Here is a 20192-nt window from a genome sequence, read left to right as displayed (position 1 = left end):
TAACTAAACTTATTGTGATCATTTCCCAATTTATACAATTATCAAATCATGTTTTATACTTCAAACTAATATAATGTTGTATGTTAATTATACGTCAATACATTTTTTAAAACAGTGTGGAGGTGGGGTCATACAAAAGGCTTTTCCTGGAATGCCTAGCAACTATCAAAAAAAAAAATAACAAACAAAACCACATCAATTAAACCTCACTGTCCACTCCACATCCTAGTTAATGGGATTTACATTGTATTTAATCCTTTTGGAAGTTCCCAGACTACAAATTGTGACACTGTGGGCCTCCTCTCCTTGCCTGACTCCTCACTTTTGCTCTCTGATTTTAAGATTTAGGATCCTTCCTCTACATGAGTATATAGTCTAAAGAAGGCCAGTGCAGGAGTTCCTGTCCTGTGGCTCAGGGGAAATGAATCTGACTAGTATCCATGAGGACGCAGGTTTGATCCCTGGCCTCGCCCAATGGGTCTCGGATCCAGTGCTGCCGTGAGCTGTGGTGTAGGCCACAGATGGAGCTCGGATTCCGAATTGCTGTGGCTGTGGTGTAGGCCAGTGGCTATAGCTCCAATTGGATCCCTAGCCTAGGAACCTCCATATGCTGCAAGTGCAGCCCTAAAAAGCAAAAAAGAAAGAAAATAAGAATCTGTAACTGTGTGGTCATGGATGTTAGCTAGACTTATTGTGGTGATCATTTTATAATGTGTATAAAGTCATTATGTTGTACACCTGAAACTAATACAATGTATGTCAATTATACCTCAATTTCTAACAAAAGAAAGAGAAAGGGAGGTTCGAGCTGTAGTTTGGAAACAGACAAAAACATTCTCTTTTCCCTTATTTGTCCCTTGTGGTTCCTTTCTGAACTCCACTAAGAGACCACTACGTAAGCCTAGGAAAAGCAATTCACCAAAAGTCCAGTTTTTCTTTTCCTCTGACCCAGCTGTGCCTGCTTGAGAAAGCAGAGGCCTGGCCTCCCAAGCCCTGGCCAGACCTGACTGTGAGCCCAGCCCGGGGCCTCAGGAGGCCAGTGCTGCTTTCCCCACGCCCCGTACCCCCCAGCCCTGCGGCCCGTCTGCATCGCTGCCTGCACACAGGCTCTCTGCAGCAGAGCTAGTAATAAGCTCATCCTGATTTTCCCCCCACCAATACTTCTTAGATGCAACTTAAGGTTTTCTGTGGTCTCAAGTAGTCAGTCACCTTTTGATCCTATGACCTACAAATAAGTCAACCACTGTTTGAGGAAATGGAAAAGTCCTTCAGATTAACCGAGGTCCAAGTCAACCCTGAATTGAGAAGTCACCCGACTGGCACCAAACAAATTCCAGAAACCCATTTGTTCCTAATTGTATCACCAAAAGGGGAAAAAATACTTAAGGTCTTAGAAATTCCTCAAGAGAATATTCACTTATGCATTTGGTAGTTTTATAACACTGAATTTGTATGACATCTGCAAGGCATATTTTGACTATATATTAGAATTCTCCTTTTCACCCTTTTTGGGTCAGTGGAATTTTATCCATAATTGGTTTTTGTTTTGTTTTTTAAGACAAATTTAGGGCTGCCACTCCCTACCTTGCTTTACCAAGTGCTAAAAAACAACAGCAGAGGACCTGGACTTTAAGCTCTCAACCCCATCTGAGTACAGCGAAACTTATGCCAGTTCCTCCTATAGTGTGTTCTCTGGACCAATTACTCCCTTGTACCAGGGCCAAAATATTTTACAGAATCACTCATTTTATCTCAGAGATTATGCTTGGTTTTGAATATTTTAAATAATTTAGTACAATTGAACCCTCTTATAACCCAGCTTCTCAATGCATTAACTTGAATACTTCCAGGTCAGACTGAGTCCCAGCTTGACTACACCAAAGACAGAAGGATTGCTTTAAGGAGGACTAACATCCCAAGGATACTTCTGTTAGGAGGACTTGAACTTTATTGGAAGAAAATATATCTTACATATAAGATAGCTAGAGGATGGATAGAAGATAAATGAGGATACTTGGATGGTATGTAGGTTGGATGATGGGTGTAGGAAAAGTGGTTCTGTTCTATTTCTCCCCTTTGGGAACTCATAGTTCCCACCGGTAATGGGCTATTTCCATAACTTGGAATTTAATGATCCCATTTACTACCCCTTAAAGCCCCCAAAGATCAAAATGTATTTTCCAGTCATGGAAAAGACAATAAAAAACCAACCAATATGAGAATGTCCAGGACAAAGTTTCCAAGTCCTGAAGGGTTTAGAGTGGCTGCCCTGCCAAGTTTTTTTTGTTTTTGTTTTTGTTTTTGTTTTTCAGGTTTACTGACCTGCACTCTGGCTTCAGTCACTCCCATGCATCTTGCAAACTCCTTTCTGAAAGAAAAAAATGACAAACGTTCAGTAATCATAGATGTGGATGAAGTTAAAACACGTGGCTGTTATTTCATGCTTGTTTTAAAATGTTTATCCCCTGCATGCCCCCCACCCCAGTACACTTTTCTGTAATACTCAGCTTACAGAGGTTTTCCCTCCTGCACAAAATTTAATGTGCCACAAAAAAAAAATCTGTAATCAAAATAGTGTTTTGTGAGGCTACAAATAACAAATGCTGGTAAGGGTGTGGAGAAAAGGGAACCCTCCTACACTGTTGGTGGGAATGTCAGTTGGTACAACCACTATGAAAACAATATGGAGGTTCCTCAGAAAACTAAATATAGAACTATCAGGAGTTCCCGTCGTGGCGCAGTGGAAATGAATCCGACTAGGAACCATGAGGTTGAGGGTTTGATCCCTGGCCTCGCTCGGGGGTTAACGATCCGGCATTGCTGTGAGCTGTGGTGTAGGCTGGCAGCTGTAGCTTCAATTAGACCCCTAGCCTGGGAACCTCCATATGCCATGGGTGCAGCCCCAAAAAAGCAAAAAAAAAAAAAAAAGAACTGTCGTATATATGATCCAGCAGTCCCACTCCTGGGCATGTATCAGGACAAAATTTTCAATGAAAAACATACACGCACCCCTATGTTCACTGCAGCACTATTCACAACAGCCAAGACATGGCAACAACCTAAATGTCCATGACAGATGAATGGATGTGGTACATATATGCAATGGAATTACTAATCAGCCATAAAAAAGAATCAAATAATGCCATTTGCAGCAACATGGATGCAACGGGAGAGTCTCAGACTAAGTGAAGTTAAGTCAGAAAGACAAACCATATGATATCACTTATATGTAGAATCTTTTTTTTTTTTTTTTGGCTTTTAGGGTCACACCTGCCACATATAGAGATTCCCAGGCTAAGGATCAAATTGGAGCTGCAGCTGCTAGCCTGCACCACAGCCACAGCAACACCAGATCCAAGCCACGTCTGCGACCTTCACCACAGCTCAGGGCACCGCTGGATCCTTAACCATTGAGCAAGTCTAGGGACTGAACCTGCAACCTCATGGTTCCTAGTTGGATTTGTTTTTGCTGGGCCCCAACAGGAACCCCTAGAATCTCAAATATGGCACAAATGAACCTATCTACAGAACAGAAATAAATTCATGGACACAGAGAGTAGACTTGTGGTTGCCAAGGGGAAGGAAGTGGGATGGACGGGGAGTTTGGGGTTAGTAGATGCAAACTATTCCATTTAGAATGGATAAGCAATGAGGTCCTACTGTACAGCACAGGGAACTATATCCAATATCTTGGGGGAGACCATGATGGAAGATCATATAAGCAAGGCAGAGGAGGAGGGAGTGGGGTGGACTGGGAATCTGAGGTTAGTAGATGCAAACTGTTGCCTCTGGAATGGATAAGCAATGAGATCCTGCTGTACAACACTAGGCACTGCATCTAGTCACTTATGATGGAGCATGATGAAGGATAATGTGAGAAAAAGAATGTATGTATGTATGCGTGACTGGGTCACTTTGCTGTACAGTAGGAAACTGACAGAACACTGTAAACCAACTATAATGGAAAAAATAAAAATCATTTTAAAAAAGAAAGGGAATGTGTATGTATGATTGGATCGCTTTGCTGTACAGTAGAAATTGGCACAACATTGTAAATCTACTATACTTTAATTCAAACATTTTTAAAATAAAGGCATATGTACAATCATGAAAAAAAAGATAAAGTTTTGGGTTTTTTTTTTTTTTCTTCTTTTTTTGGCTGCACCCTTGGCATGCACAAGTTCCCAGTCCAGGGACCTTTGAATCCATGCCACAACAGTAACCTAAGCTACAGCAGTGACAACACCAGATCCCCAACCCAATGCTCCACCAGGGAACTCTGATTAAATAATGTCAATGCAGTATTTAACAAATATCAAAATTAGTGCAAAAATAACTCATGATGAAAATATTACCAAAATTTAAACACAGGTAGAATCTGCCGCTGCACCTGCTCCACCATGCCTCACGCACATTTCCCCCCAAATCGTTATTTACAAAACAGGTCTCTGGTCAGAGTTTCCATACTTGATGCATTTAAATACCGCATGAAAATATTTACCTTGACGCCCAGTAGGTGGTGCCCACATCCCAGAGTCCTGGGGGAGGAGCCCCTGGTGGCCTTGGGCCCTCTAGGTGGCTTTTGGCTCTGAAAAGGGGAGAAGGGGCTCCAGAAGAGAGTCAAAGGCGGAGACAAGCTAGCCCCCTGGAGAACTAGGCACCTACATATATATATAGGGCAAGCCGTGTACCAGGGGAACACATGGGAGTATCCAGTGCAGTGTAAAAGGCTCTCCACCCACAGCCGCAAAGCGGTGAATGTGATGCGGCAGAGGTGCACTGCCTGTCCCCAGGCTTCGGCCCCTCCTTCAGCTCCAGTTGCTGCTGCTTCCTGGACTCCTGGCCGCAGCCTCCTCATCCTCCGCTGCCAGTCTGGACCCTATTTCCTCCTCCCGCTACTGTCACCAGGATCACAGGAGGCTTTATATCTAAAAGGGGGAAAGGAAGAGAGAGAGAGGCTATAGGGAGGTAAAGGGCCGTGACTGTGAGCAGTCCCATCCACTCACCTCTCCGAGGGTGTGCCTGGGCTTTGCCAAAGCACCTGTTCTGGTCTGGACACTGACCATGCAGTTCTTCCCGGTCCCGTCCATTCCAGGGAGTACAGCCGGTATCACGGAGGCTGCCCCTGCCCCTCAGGGGAGGCTCTATGTCTTGAGCGCTGTGGATGAAGCAAACTCTGCGCTGGGATCAGAGGGGCTGCCCTTGTCTGGTATAGAGCTGGGGCCAGTGGCCAGGTCGGGTCCCCTTCCAGGAGCCTGGCGCTGGTTATAGTGTGTCTGTGGCAGGTACAAGGCATACTCATTTGAGGTTAGGTGCCCGCTACTGGTATTCCTGCCCCACCCCCAGGTGGGGGTGGGGGCTTGGGGGTTGAGACCTGCTCAGTGCACATGGCCAGGTTGTGGCCCTAAAGTAGAGGGGTGCCAACTTGGGGTGGGGGCTCTGAGCATGACTCTCCCCTCCAGAAAATCAGTAACTAATGGTTGAGACTCTGGTTCTGTTCTATTTGCCCCCAAAGTCCTCGAGTTGGGCTAGGGATTCAGACGAAGTGATTAGCTAGGGGGCTGCCTGCTCTGGGTTTTTCATGCGGAGTCCTCTGGGCCCCCTGGGGCTCACTGTAGTGGGAGCTAGGGCTGTATCTGCAGAGCACTCACTGTGCTCAGCCCGCTGCAGGAAACCCAGCCTGTCCCTTGCAAATGCAACAAGTACTCTAGATTTGTTACTAACCCGCTTCCGAGTGCAAGTGTGCAACTCTGCCAGTGCCAAGTGCCCCCAAGAACGCGTACAGTGCAAGGGGCCCTTCCTTCGACTTTAGACATAACTGAGGAGCATGTCCACATGTCTGCCTGACTCCCCGCAGCACGTCTGGCTGCAGGCGTCCTACAGAGGTGTTTGTTTACCTTTATTTGGGCCCTTGCTGTAGACCAGGGAGAGTTTCCATCTTCCCCACTGCTGCCCTCTTCCCTTACACCCATCTCCCTCCCCTCTCCTCCCCACCCTACCCCCTCTCCCTCTGTCTCCCCTCTTAACTTCCTGAATTCTGGTTCCCCACTGAGAAGTGCCAAACAAGTGCCAGGCCAGATTGAGGGTTTTACGGTTTTTTAGGGGGTGTTTACAGGTGCCCTGGGATGTGTTACTATGCTAAATATTCAGAATAGCTTCTAAACATGGGTCCTGTGCTTGACATTGTACATCATGTACCCGATGTACCATTTTTACCCGCACAAACATCATCATCACCATCCCCTTTTAAAAAGAAATTAAACCAGGATGGAATGGCTCAGCCTCACTCATAGACACGCCACACCCTGCCCTGATGATGAAGTGGTACTTATAGACGTGGCCCCTCCTTCACCAGTGAGTTGGAATAGAGAAGTGGGGACAGGTAGACAGAGTGCAGCCTGATGTGCCAGCAAACGTGCCTTTGAGGGGACATGGGATTTGATTAAACAGCCTCTTTGATACCTTTATTCTGAAGGACATTAATCACTTTGTCCTTAATTAATTCCGTTTATAAATCCTTTAAATTTCTTTTTTTTTTTTTTTTTTTTAGGGCCACATGTGCAGCATATGGAGGTTCCCAGGCTAGGGGTTGAATCCAAGCTGCAGCTGCTGGCCCACACCACAGCCATAGCAACGTGGGATTCAAGCTGCATCTGCGACCTACACCACAGCTCACAGCAACACCAGATCCTTAACCCACTGAGTGAGTCCAGGGATCGAACCCAAAACCTCATGGTTCCTAGTTGGATTCATTTCTGCCACGCCATGACAGGAATGCCTTATTTTTTTTTCTTTTTTCTTTTCTTTTTAGGGCTGCACCTGCAGCTTATGGAAATTCCCAGGCTAGGGGTCAAATTGGACCTGTGGCTGCCAGCTTACACCACAGCCACAGCAACACCAGATCCGAGCCCCATCTGTGACCTATGCCGCACCTTGTAGCAACACTGGATCCTTAACCCACTGAACAAGGCCAGGGATAAAACCCAAATCCTCATGGATAATAGTCGGATTCTTTTTTTGGTCATTCTGTCTTTTTAAGGCCGCACTCGCGGCATATGGAGGTTCCTAGACTAGGGGTCAAATCCAAGCTGTAGCCTCCGGCCTATGCCACAAGCACAGCAATGCCAGATCCAAGCCACATCTGTGACCTACACCACAGCTCACGACAACGCCGGATCCTTAACCCACTGAGCGAGGCCAGGGATTGAACCTACAACCTCATGGTTCCTAATCTGATTTATTTCCACTGCACCACAATGGGAACTCCAATAGTCGGAGTCTTAACACGCTGAGCCACAAGGAGAACCACTAAATTTCTCATTCTTAATGAGAGTTTAACGCAGGTGTGGAGGAGAGGAGGTGGCGTGAGATCTGTGCATGCCATCCTTAATGTGCTTTGAGGAAGCTTGTCTTTGGGAGTAGCAGTTGCTTGCATCACGGGCAGTCATACTTTGGGACTGAATATTTCCAAGAAAACTTTACAGATGACTATACCAAACTGCTTTACATTCACCACTGCAGTCACTCTCTTTTTATTTATTTATTCTCGAGGGTCTGTCAGAAGGGAGGGGATTATCCTCAACGAGGACAGGATGTTTCCTTGTGAAAATAACATCCCTCCTGCACTTTTCTGTACCTGTGAGCTTCGGTCAGTAGGCCTCTATTGGCTGCTGGTCTACAGGGTCCTGCGCCCGGCAGGGTCGGGGATGTCACGATGCCTGACCCGGCCACTGTGCTGTGGGCTCTCGAGTCTGGCCCACACCAGAGAAAGAAGCCACAAATTATGGAGGCAGATTGTACAGCCCCACCATTTACTCACTCTGTGACCCTGGGCAAGCTGGCTGACCTCTCTCTGTGCCCCAGCTGCTGCCTCTACAGAAGGGATGTCATCGTGGTACCTGCCCTAGGGGTGTGAAGTTAAAGTAATAAAGGCCCACGGTGATCACGCAGTCAACACCAGCTGGTGCTGAGATGAAGGGATGAAGAAAATGGCCAGTCTCTCCACGACCACACCAACATCAAGGATGTCAGGTGAGGAGTTATTGCAAAGCACGCAAGAACATATCCACATAAAACACACAGAACAGTGCCTGGCACAGTAGGTAAGTACCTGATCCACATGAGCTACTGCGCTTATATTTGTTGTTACCTTCGGGTTACTGATGGAAACTACCCCGAATTCACAGACTCTCACCCAAGTCACTAGCTACAACTGAGAACTGAGCCTGAATAGAGATGATGATTAGGAACTTAATACAGTACAGAGCTCACGTCTTTTCTGCTTGAGCTCTGTACTGTATTAAGGCCCTCGGTTGGGTAGGCAGCTATGTCCAAGAGACGGAGGACTGTCCAGGGATCCACAGACTGGCACACTGGGTGCAAGAATGGCGTACCCTAGGACATAAGGTTGAAAGGAAAGAAATCAAGATGCAGCCGTGCCGTGCAAAACCGGCAGGTATTTATTCTATGTGTAAGAGGGAACTGGGAGATATTCCAAGCAAAGAAGTTACATAAGCCCATTCCTGTTTTGGGAAAGTAACACAGGCTGCAGGGAGCAGGAAAGGAAAGAGGTAGAAACTAAAGTTAGGACTCAGGTAGCAGTTTGCTGTAATAGTAAGTTGTCAAAGTAGGTCCAAATGGGGGCCTGGCAGTGGGAAATGGACAAAAGCGGGGATCAGAGAATTCATGGGCTTGGAGGTGATCAGAGGGAAGTGCTGAACGGCTCTGAAGTTTTGAGCAGGATGACGGAAAGGTGAATGCCATTATCCACTTTAGGGAACACAGACTTGTGGTGGTAAACAAACAGTGAGGGGTACATGCGTTGCATCTGAGACTCATGCGTGATTCAGTGAACTGTTAGAGACATGATCCTGACATTCAGGAGAGAGCAGAGATAAAGGCATAGATGTGTAAATCATGGGTGTGCAGGCCTGCTGGCTGAATCCATGAGAGCAGAGGAGAGTGTAAAGAGATAAAGGGCAAAGTGAGAATTCACTCATTTTCGCACTAAGAACTGGGCTCTGGGCAACACCTACACCTTGAGCAGTGGGTAGCAGAAAAGTCAGCAAACAAGACAGAAAAGGAGCAGCTGGAGACATAGGAGAACATTCCAAAGAGTGCAGGTCATGGAAACCAAGAGAGGAGAGAAATTCAAGAAACAGAAAGGAGTTCCCGTCATGGCGCAGCGGAAACGAATCCGACTAGGAACCATGAGGTTGTGGGTTTCATCCCTGGCCTCACTCAGTGGGTTAAGGATCCGGCATTACCGTGAGCTGTGGTGTAGGTTGTAGACGCAGCTCGGATCCCGCGCTGCTGTGGCTGTGGTGTAGGCCCGCAGCTGTAGCTCTGATTCGACCCCTAGCCTGGGAACCTCCATATGCTGTGGACGTGGCCCTAAAAACACAAAAAGACCAAAAAAAAAAAAAAAAGAAAGAAAGAAAGAAAGAAAGAAAAACAGAAAGCAGCCAACTGTGCTGAAAAGCATGAAGAAACACAGAAACAGAAGTCTGAGAGGTGGATGTGGTGTTTGCTAAGGCCCCCAATGAATCTGAAAAGTGTCTTGTGGAGTTCCCTTGTGGTGCAGTGGGCTAAGGATCCGGTGTTGTCACTGCTGTGGCTTGGGTAGCTGCTGCAGCACAGATTCAATCCCTAGGCTGGGAACTTCCATATGCCTCGGGCACAGCCAAAAAAAGTGTTCTGTAAGACAGGAGTCATATTCATGGGATTGAAGAGAAAATGGGAGGAAGAAAAATAAGTTGTCAATAAGTGTACAGTACAATTTACAGGAGTTTGACATTAAAAAGAAAACAAGGGTAATATTTAATTGTCATGTACAATTTTTTTTTTTTTTTTTTTGCTTTTTAGGGCCGTACCCGCGACATATGGAGGTTCCCAGGCTAGGGGTCTAATCCGAGCTGTAGCCACCAGCCTACACCACAGCCACAGCAACAGGGGATCCCAGCCGCATCTCTGACCCACACCACAGCTCACGACAACGCCGGATCCTTAACCCACTGAGCGAGGCCAGGGATTGAACCCACAACCTCATGGTTCCTAGTTGGATTTGCTTCCGCTGAGCCATGACAGGAACTCCTACAAATATTTTTTTTAAGTTCAAAAATTCTTTTGTCGGATATAGTAACCAAAAGACTGTGGTAATGGCATAAAAACAGACACATAGGGGAACGGAACAGAATAGAGCACCCAGAAATAAACCCCTGCGCCTACGGTCAACAACAACAAAGGGGGCAAGAACATACAATGGAGAAAAGACAGAATCTTCAATAAATGGTGCTGAGAAAACTGGACAGATACATGTAAAAGAACAAAATTAGAACATTCTCTAACACCATACACAAAAATAAACTCAAAATGGATTAAAGACCTAAATGTAAGACCTGACACCAGAAAACTCCTAGGAGAGTACACAGGCGAAACATTCTCTGACATAAATCCGAGCAAAACTTTCTTAGGTCAGTCTCCGAAGGCAAAACTAATAAAAGCAAAAATAAGCAAATGTGACTTAAACTCACAAGCTTATGCACAACAAAGGAAACCATCAACAAAATGAAAAAAACAACCTACAGAATGGGAGAAAATATTTGCAAATGATGTGACTGACAAGGGGTTAATATCCAAAATATACACACAGTTCATACAATTGAATATTGAAAAAACAAACAACCCAATCAAAAAAAAAATGGCCAGAGGACCTAAGTAGACACTTCTCTAAAGAAGATGTACACGAGTTCTCATCGTGGCACAGTGGTTAACGAATCCGACTAGGAACCATGAGGTTGCGGGTTCAATCCCTGGCCTTGCTCAGTGGGTTAAGGATCTGGCGTTGCCATGAGCTGTGGTGTAGGTTGCAGACCAGCTCGGATCTCGAGTTGCTGTGGCTCTGGTGTAGGCCATCAGCTACAGCTCGGATTAGACCCCTAGCCTGGGAACCTCCATATGCCACGGGAGTGGCCCTAGAAAAGGCAAAAAGACAAAAACAACAACAACAAAAAAGATGTACAGTTGGCCAATAGGAACATGAAAAGATGATCAATATCACTAATCATCAGAGAAATACATATCAAAACCACAATGAGATAACACCTCACACTGGTGAGAATGGCCATCATCAAAAAATCTACAAATAAATGTGGAAAGGGTGTCAAGAAAACGGAACCCTCCTACATGCTTGGCGGGAATGTAAATTGGTAGAGCCACTATGAAAAATAGTATGGAGGTTCCCTTAAAAACTAAAAACAGGAGTTCCCCTCGTGCTGCAGTGGAAACGAATCCGACTAGGAACCATGAGGTTGTGGGTTCGATCCCTGGCCTTGCTCAGTGGGTTAAGGATCTGGCATTGCCGTGAGCTGTGGTGTAGGTCACAGACTTGGCTCCGATCTGGCGTGGCTATGGCTCCAAATGGACCCCTAGCCTGGGAACCTCCATATGCCATGAGTACAGTCCTGAAAAGCCAAAAAAAAAAAAAAAAAAAAAAAAAAAAAACCAAAAAATCCCCTAAAAATAGAGCTACCATATGATCTAGCAATTCCATTTCTGGATCTGGAAAAATAAAATAAAAACTATAATTAAAAAAGATACATGCTCTTCAATGTTCGTAGCAGAACTATTTTCAAAAGCCAAAACATGCAACAATCCAAAAGCCCATTAACAGATGGTTGGTTTAAGAAGATGTTTTATACACACACGCACACACACACACACACACACACGTAATATCACTCAGCAGTAAAAATGAATGAAACATTGCCATTTGCAGCAGCAACATGGATGGACCTAGAGAATATTACACTTAGTGAAGTCAAAGACAAATACTGTATAATATCACTTACATGTGGAATCTAAAAAATAATACAAATGAATCTACATACAAAACAGAAACAGCTTCACAGACATAGAAAAAAATTTAGGGTTACCAAAGGGGAGAGGGAGAGGGAGAAATTAGGAGTGTGGGATTAACAGATATAAACTACTATATATAAAATAGATGAGCAACAAGGATTTACTGTATAGCACAGGAAATTATATCCAATATCTTGTAATAACCTACAATAGAATATAATCTGAGAAAAAAAGCCCCGATTCACCATGCTATACACTTGAAATTAATGCAATACTGTAAATCGACAATACTTGAGTTAAAAAAATTCTTTTGTCACATCTGTAATCCTGCATCTGGGTTTCAAATTTGGATGTAAAATAAGACTCACCTAAACAGAGTTGCAGGGTTTGATCAGAGAAGCAGAGTGAGAAGCAGTAAGGGCTTTATTATAAGGATTAGACCTGCGCAGCTGTGGAAGCCTAGGAAGATGTCTATGAACGGCTTCTGCCTCTGCATTTGACGGCAGCCTGATGTCGGTGCAGATATTCAGGGCCAACAGCTGGGCAGACAGGTGCATATGAAGTGGGGGAGAGCAAGGACAAACCGGAATCTGCAAGGATTCCCTTGAATGCAGGAGGACAAATTAAAACCAATGAAGACACAAAAGCTCGTGGCCCCCTACATCTGCCTCTTACCGTCTCCAATCTAGAGAAGGAACTGGCGTCCTTTGTCACAGAGCTGCATGTGCATTCGGCCCAGATCTGGAGCCATTAGACGGGGAGATCCTATGGGTTGGAGTTGCTGTGCATCCCACTGCTGTCCCACACCAACAAGGTGTGCCAGAGGGACAGTGTCCACGTGCACCAGTGGCAACAGCACCTGGTTTTAGACCAAACTTCAGAACCTAACGGCTGTTGCTTCACTTCCACCTCCCAAATCCTGCCCAATTTTGCTTCTGGCCAATCTTAACTCATAGCAGGGAAGGCAATCCCAGGAAACATAGCTCTAGCCTAGCTAAACTCGCAAGGCCACTGCAATAAGCATGAGACATTATAGTAGAATGTAACTGGTCACTACTGGAAAGGAGGATGGCACACCAGGGCCAGCGACACCTGAAGGTCATCTGGGCCACAGTCACAGACAAAGACTTCTCAGCATCTGGTGCTCAGGCTTAACAAAAGCTATGTCTAGGAAGGACTCATTTAAGCACCACATTCACCCCACCAATCCTGCTGAGTGTTTCTGTCCACAAAGTTCAGTGGAACAGAAGAGGAAGGGAGAGTAAGTAAACATGGAGCCTTTTGGAAATCTGGTCACCATGATTTCTGGCAACTGACCCCCAACTTCTGAGATAGGCCATCAAACCTTTAACATTCCACTCCGCTTCTCAAAGAGGGTGAGTGTTCCTGGGTGTATAACCCAGAAAAATCACAAAAACACTAATTTGAAAAGATATATGCACCCCAATGTTCATAGCAGCACTATTCAAAAGAGCCAAGACATGAAAATAACCTATACATCCATGGGCAGATGAATGGATAAAAAAGATGAGGTGTATCTATACTGTGGAATACTACTCAGCCATAAAAAAGAACGAAAAATCGCCATTAGCAACAATACGCAGGGACTTGGAGGGTATTATGCTCAGTGAACTAAATCAGAGAAAGACAAATACTGTATGATATCCCTTATATGTGGAATCTAAAAAATAAAACAGGAGTTCCCGTCATGGCGCAGTGGTTAACGAATCCGACTAGGAACCATGAGGTTGTGGGTTCGGTCCCTGCCCTTGCTCAGTGGGTTAATGATCCGGCGTTGCCATGAGCTGTGGTGTAGGTTGCAGACGCGGCTCGGATCCCACGTTGCTGTGGCTCTGGCGTAGGTCAGTAGCTACAGCTCCGATTAGACCCCTAGCCTGGGAACCTCCATTTGCCGCGGGAGCGGCCCAAGAAATAGCAAAAAGACCAAAAAAATAAAAATAAAAATAAAATTAAAAAAATAAAAAATAAAACAAACTAGTAAATATAACAAAAAGATATAAAGGACAGTGGGGAGATGAAGTGAGGAGGGACAAGATAGGGATAGGGGATTAAGAGGTACAAATGACTATGCATAAAATAAATAAGCTGCAAGGATATACCATACAGCACAGAGAACATAGCCAATATTTTATAATCACTATAAATGAAGTATAACCTTTAAAAATTGTGAATCACTATTCTGTACACCTGAAACTTATCTAATATTGTACATCAAGTATACTTCAATTAAAAACATATAAAAATAAATAAATAAAACCGAGTGTTTCCTTATTTTTTGACAACACTTGGAGAAACAGGGGTAACATATAGGTTGGATTAACTGCACAGGCTTTGGTAGGAGTAGTAATTACTTTCCAAAGCTTCAGATGGGAATATGAACCTGAAATCTGTCCCAGTGTGACTGGTGGATATCTTCCCAGATTAAAAGCAAGGTTTTAGAGGCAACATCTGCGTCTGTGTGCTTTCCCACACCTATTAGGAAGAAGAAATAGTGAGGGGGACATGAATATAAGAGAAAATCAAAGAAGAGCCTGAAGGCACTGGGATGTGCATAGGTGAAAGTGCAGATATTTTGGTGGTTTTATGGGATAAAAGCTGTGCTTTGAGCACTTTCCAAAGGAGAAAGAATCAGAGGTGGCTTTATTTATCACAAGACAATTGATTTTTACTATAATAATGTACAATGGAATACAATCTGCAAAAATACTGACTATGCTGTACACCTAAAACTAATACAATACTTTAAGCCAAACTGTACTTCAAAAAAAAATTCAGTAAAACATTATGCCTTTCTGGGAGTTCCCCTGTGGCTCAGTGGGTTAAGGATCCAGTGTTGTCACTGCAGTGGCGCAGGTTCGATCCCTGGCCCGGGAACTTCTGCGTGCTGTGGGTACGGCCTAAACAAATAAATAAATAAATAAACACTATGCTTTTCTGTTTTGAATAGTATTAAGCTATATAACCAGAACATGTTAAATAGATCTACAGCTCACACTCCATTTAAATTACTTATCCTCTGGATAACTTAAGTTAGGAATAAGAAATATTAATTTATCTACTAAAGTTTTACATTATAAAATGTCATCATGAAACTCTGATTACTCTCTTGTCTTTTTTTTTTTTTAATTTTATTTTACGGCCGCACCATGCATATGGAGGTTCCCAGGCTAGGGGTCGAATCGGAGCTGTAGCTGCTGGCCTATACCACAGCAACTCAGGATCCCAGCCATGTCTGCAACCTACACCACAGCTCAGGGCAATGAGTGAGGCTAGGGATCAAACCTGGGTCCTCACGGATGCTAGTCAGGTTCGTTTCTACTGAGCCACGACAGGAACTCCTGATTACTCTTTTAAAAAGTAATAGAACTATACTTCAATATCTTGTAATAACACACAATGGATAAGAATATCAAAAAGAATATACATGTATAACTGAGTCACACTGCTGTACGCCTGAGCCTAACACAACACTGTAAATCAACTACACCTCAGTTAAAAATTTTTTTAAAAGTAATAGAAATTATGGGAGTTATTTTGAAGAACCAGTCTTCTTTATAGGTTTGGTAATAATAATATCTAATTTTTTTGTTGGTTTTTGTTTTTTAGGGCCGCACTTGCAGCATATGAAGGTTCCCAGGCTAGAGGTCGAATCGGAGCTGTAGCTGCCGGCCTACACCACAGCCACAGCAACGCGGGATCCAAGCCGAGTCTGCAACCTACACCACAGCTCATGGCAACGTCGGATCCTTAACCCACTAAGTGAGGCCAGTGATTGAACCCTCAACCTCATGGTTCCTAGTCGGATTTGTTTCCACTGCGCCACAACGGGAACTCCAACAATATCTAATATTGATTGAGCACTCGCTATGTGCTAGGCATTAACCAATTATTTGACATGTATTATCCATTTATTATCCTCCCAGTACCTCTAGGCAATCAGTAGTATAATTGCTTCCACTTAAAGATAAGGAAATTGGAGCCTAGAAGGGTTGTGATTTGTGTAAGTTCCAGAGCCAGAGTCTGAACCCAGCCTACACCACTGCACTACATTCCCACAAATATTTACACTGATCCATATTTAGACATTACTTCAGCAAAAGACGTATAAACAGGAAAGTTTAGTGCATCTTCTACAAGGGTTTAGCATTTGAAAAAGCTTATACGTTTATCATAAGGGACTGCTTAAATTAATGAAGTCACCTCCATTCAACAGAACAGTTACGTATCTGTTAGAGATTATGTTGCAAAGAAGTATGTATACTATGATCCAATTTTAGTAAATATAGCATGTTTGGAGTTCCCGCTGTGGCAAAGGGAGTTAAGGATCCTGCATTGCTTCAGCTGTGGCTGGGGTTTGATCCCTGGCCTGGGAACTTTCATATGCCAGGGGTGTAGCCAAAAAAACCCTGTATATATAGATAGCATCTTTGCCAGTATGCATATATATGAAAAAATCTGGATAATTACACAGTGAAAATACTAATAATGATCATTTTGAAGTGGTAGGTCTGTAGGTAAATTAAAATATTAACTTCTCCCAACTTTTCCCACAATAATCATGTAATAAAGAACAGGCGTTTCTGCTGTGGTGCAATGGGATCTGAGGCGTCTCTGGAGCACCCTGATGCAGGTTTGATCCCAGGTGGGGCACAGTGGGTTAAGGGTCTGGCGTCGACATGGATCTGATCCTTGGCCCATTAATTCTATATGCCACGGAGCAGCCAAAAAGGTTTAAAAATAAATAAATAAAATCTTCAAACATCACTACGGCCCTTTCCCTGAGAGATACTGCTTCCCTCTTGAGCTCCAGACTGGAAACCAGCCCTGACTTCACTCAGGTGCTTCGTGACTTGAACATCACGACCTCGGGACCACCTGTTGCACATACATAATAATGAGAAGGTGGTTTAATTTAGAAAATTCCTTCCAGCTCTAACATTCTTTGACTTAGTCAATTTCATTCCTAGCAAAGTTCTTTATGAAAAAAAAAACCAACAACGCAAAAAGAGTGTGTGGGATTTGTTGATAAACAGTCTCCTCACAGCTTATTTGCCTCACAAGAGAAGTTCTTCCCATTATTCCCTTCCCATCTTTTGCAAAGGGAATGTTAACGCATTTCACCAGAAATGTGTCAGATCACTCTAGAAAAATAAGAGTCTTTTCCCCAGAAAGACAGTTTTTATACATAACAAACACACACAAAAACATTACATATCGAAACAGCACACCCCCAAACCAAGCCAAAAAAAAAAAAAAACTATCCGAACACAATCCCCACTTGCATTCTTATTCCGTAGCCGCTTGGCTTCTTTTTCAAGACCACCTGTTACCTATACATCTGATCAACTGATAATAATAACTAACCTTTATTTTGTAGCCATCCATAGGGCCATTTAAACTGGCAAATTCCCCCCAGTCTGCTGAAGTGCTGGCTGTTCTAGGTAATTATGTAGTGAGAACATTCAGCCTGCAGGGACGAAATGGTCTCAGAAATAAAGTTCATTCGAGTGGAAACAGAAAAAACAAGCCCCCACCCCCCAAAAAACCCCAAAAAACAAAACAAACTAGTGAACTCACTCCGGAGCATAGATAGGCGGGAAGAGGGAGTTGTTGTCATGGCTCAGGGGTTAACGAATCCGACTAGGAACCATGAGGTTGCGGGCTCCATCCCTGGCCTTGATCAGTGGGTTAAGGATCCGGCCTTGCGGTGAGCTGTGGGGTAGGTCGCAGACACGGCTTGGATCTCACGTGGCTGTGGCGTAGGCCAGCAGCTGCAGCTCCGATTGGACCCCTAGCCTGGGAACCTCCACTTGCTGGGGGTGCGGCCCAAAAAAAAAAAAAAAAAAAAAAGACGAAGTAGGAGGGAAGAAAGTCTATTTTTAGAAAGGCTGTGGCGTGGGAGGCAGCGCCTTACTAGCTCCAACGAGCTACTCCTGCGCGTAGGCGTCCCCAGCGCGCTCTTGCGCACGAGGGTTGGGGGCGGGGGCGGGGGCGGGAGACCAGGCTCTCCAGCGCCCTCTGTTGGGAAGTTGGCTCCACGCCCCCTCTACCGCGGGTCCTGAGGCTGCACGCAAATTCGACTAACCTGCGCCTTCCCTGCAAGCTTCTCTACAACCTGGGGTGATGTGAGACTGCGAGGTGACGTGGGATGAAGTGGAGCTTGCGGGAGGCGTGTGGAGTCTGATGCGTAAAGTGCAGAGGGGTGGATGTGTCGAGGGGAGTCTGTGGGACAGGGAGGGATGTGCAGCCTGCGGGATGTCTTTTCAACCGAGACCTACTTTCCCCAGTGCGAGATGGTCTTGGCACCGCCGTGCCCCGACGTCTCCCGCGACCGCAGCCCTGTGCTCTGCTTAGGGAAATGGTAGAAAGCCGAGGGCGGTTTCCTCTGTTACTTTTTAAACCTTCTCCTTCCCATAAACCAGGGAATTGCCCTTAGAGGAAAACTGCTGTCTTTCCTATTATCCTTCTCAGCCAGGGCAGTCTTTGGGCAGTCTGCATTATGAAAACAAAAGATATTTTTCCACAATTGCAAAATACTAAATATATATTGCAGCTTCTCCCTTCACCTCCCCCTGGGACCCTTTCCCTGAGAGTGTGGAATCTTCTCAACTGCCTTGTTCCACACCCCCACTCCTCCCCCTACTCCCCTTTTCCATCCCGTTAGCGAACTCCTGACCAGCATACTTTTGAATAAAACATGTTTGGGAGTTCCCTGATGGCCTAGTGGTTAAGGACTTGGAGACAGAGCCTCTCCCAGTTTGTCAGTCTCCACTTCACTTGTTTTCCTCATTTATGTTAGAATTTAGGTTTTCAACCCATGATGGTTTTGAAAAATAATTATTATGGAAAACATCCAACATATACAAAGCAGAGAAAAATCATGAAATGAACCCTCATATAGCCATCACCCAGTTTCAACAATTACATTCAATCTTGTTTCATCAGCAGCCTTACCAATTCTCCAACACCCTTGCCCTCAACCTGTGATTATTTTGAAGCAAATCTAGACCTCACATAATTTCATCACTAAGTATTTCAGTGTGTGTGTTTAAAAGATAGACACTTTTGTACACAAAACTGCAGTGACATTATCACAGCCAGAACATGGACAAGTCTTTACTGAAATCAAACAGCTACTATACTTACTTTTAAAAATTCCTCTCCCTTCTCATCATTTGATTTCCTTTCTCAATATTTGGGGAGGAAGGACAAATGAGAAGCATTGGTCTGGGAAGTGTGGTGGAGAGTAGAAACATAAATAGGATCCTCCAAATTCTAGCAAAAAATGCATTTGATGAGTGTTTGCAAAATACATTGAATCCATTATTTTAAAAAATTTGTTGAAACATGCCTGATATCCTTCACCACTACACCTATTCCAAGTAAGCCTATGAGTAAGTCTATAACTATTTCACTTCTACATATGGAACAACAGAGATATAGCAGGTTTGTTTAAAGATATAGACAAAATAATAGAGCTGCAACAAGAACCCAGATCTTCTGCCTTCTAATCAGGCCATTATCCTATATGCTATATAGGAAAGGTGGAATGACAGGTTATGATGTGATAGTAGGTGATGATATGGAGTCATAGTAGTAATTCTGTATGCTAACTCTGTGGCTAGGCATTGTGGGAGACCACTTATATATGTATCATTTATTCCTCTCATCAATTCTAAGACCCGATGAATTATATTCCCATCTTACAGAAAAGAATGATGAAACCATAGAGGTTAGGCAAATTCCCTAGGGACAAACAGCTAGGATGTGGCAGAGCTGCAATGAGAAGCCAGGTTGTGTTAATGTGGCATCGCAGGGTTTGAACGTTGTATGAAATCTGACAAAGCATGGACTCTGGAGTCAGACAGACTTGGCTTCAAATTCTGGTTCTCTTATGAGCTTTGTGACAATGCAAAACAGTTTCCTCCTCTTGAATGGTGATAATAGTAGCTTGATCTAGGGATTTATTTGAGCATCAAATAAGATGATCTGAGTAAATTATTTAGCACACTGCTTGCCACAGAGTAAAGGCATAATAGATGTAAGGTACTAATAAAGAAGAGGGATTTATAATAGTACAGTGTCCACCAATAGAACCCGGTGAAGGGAAATTGCACCTTGTTACCCACCCAGCCCCCCCCCAACTAGTCCCATCATATCCTACATCAACAATATGTCGTTCAAGATCAGTTTCTAGTCATTTTATATGGTTTTTAAGTGAAAAGGCATTCTAGTTCTAATTATACAGATTTTAATTACTTAAAGTATGAATGTTTGGCTTTAGAAGCTTGAAATCTAGTTTACCAGTAGCT

General features: G+C 44.1%; 1 protein-coding gene across 2 annotated transcripts in view; it reads right to left on the bottom strand.

Moving 5' to 3' along the window:
• ZBTB33 (zinc finger and BTB domain containing 33) overlaps positions 1-17612 on the bottom strand; it is a 43550-nt gene extending 25938 nt beyond the window's left edge. The window contains exons 1-4 of one of the 2 annotated variants that reach the window (XR_002340705.1): positions 17458-17612; positions 17245-17347; positions 4502-4928; positions 2323-2368 (exon numbers count right to left, since the gene is read on the bottom strand). Coding sequence is in view for 1 of the 2 variants with exons in the window: in XM_021080215.1 (XP_020935874.1) it covers positions 2323-2403 (81 nt within the window). In the remaining variant the exon portion in view is untranslated. Of the gene's footprint in view, positions 1-2322; positions 2665-4501; positions 4929-17244; positions 17348-17457 lie in introns of those variants that run through there. The other variant, XM_021080215.1, reaches the window with a different exon arrangement.

This window comes from Sus scrofa, chromosome X (assembly GCF_000003025.6).
Source record: "Sus scrofa isolate TJ Tabasco breed Duroc chromosome X, Sscrofa11.1, whole genome shotgun sequence".
Taxonomy (NCBI): Eukaryota; Metazoa; Chordata; class Mammalia; order Artiodactyla; family Suidae; genus Sus; species Sus scrofa.
This window is presented reverse-complemented; position numbering and strand designations above follow the sequence as displayed.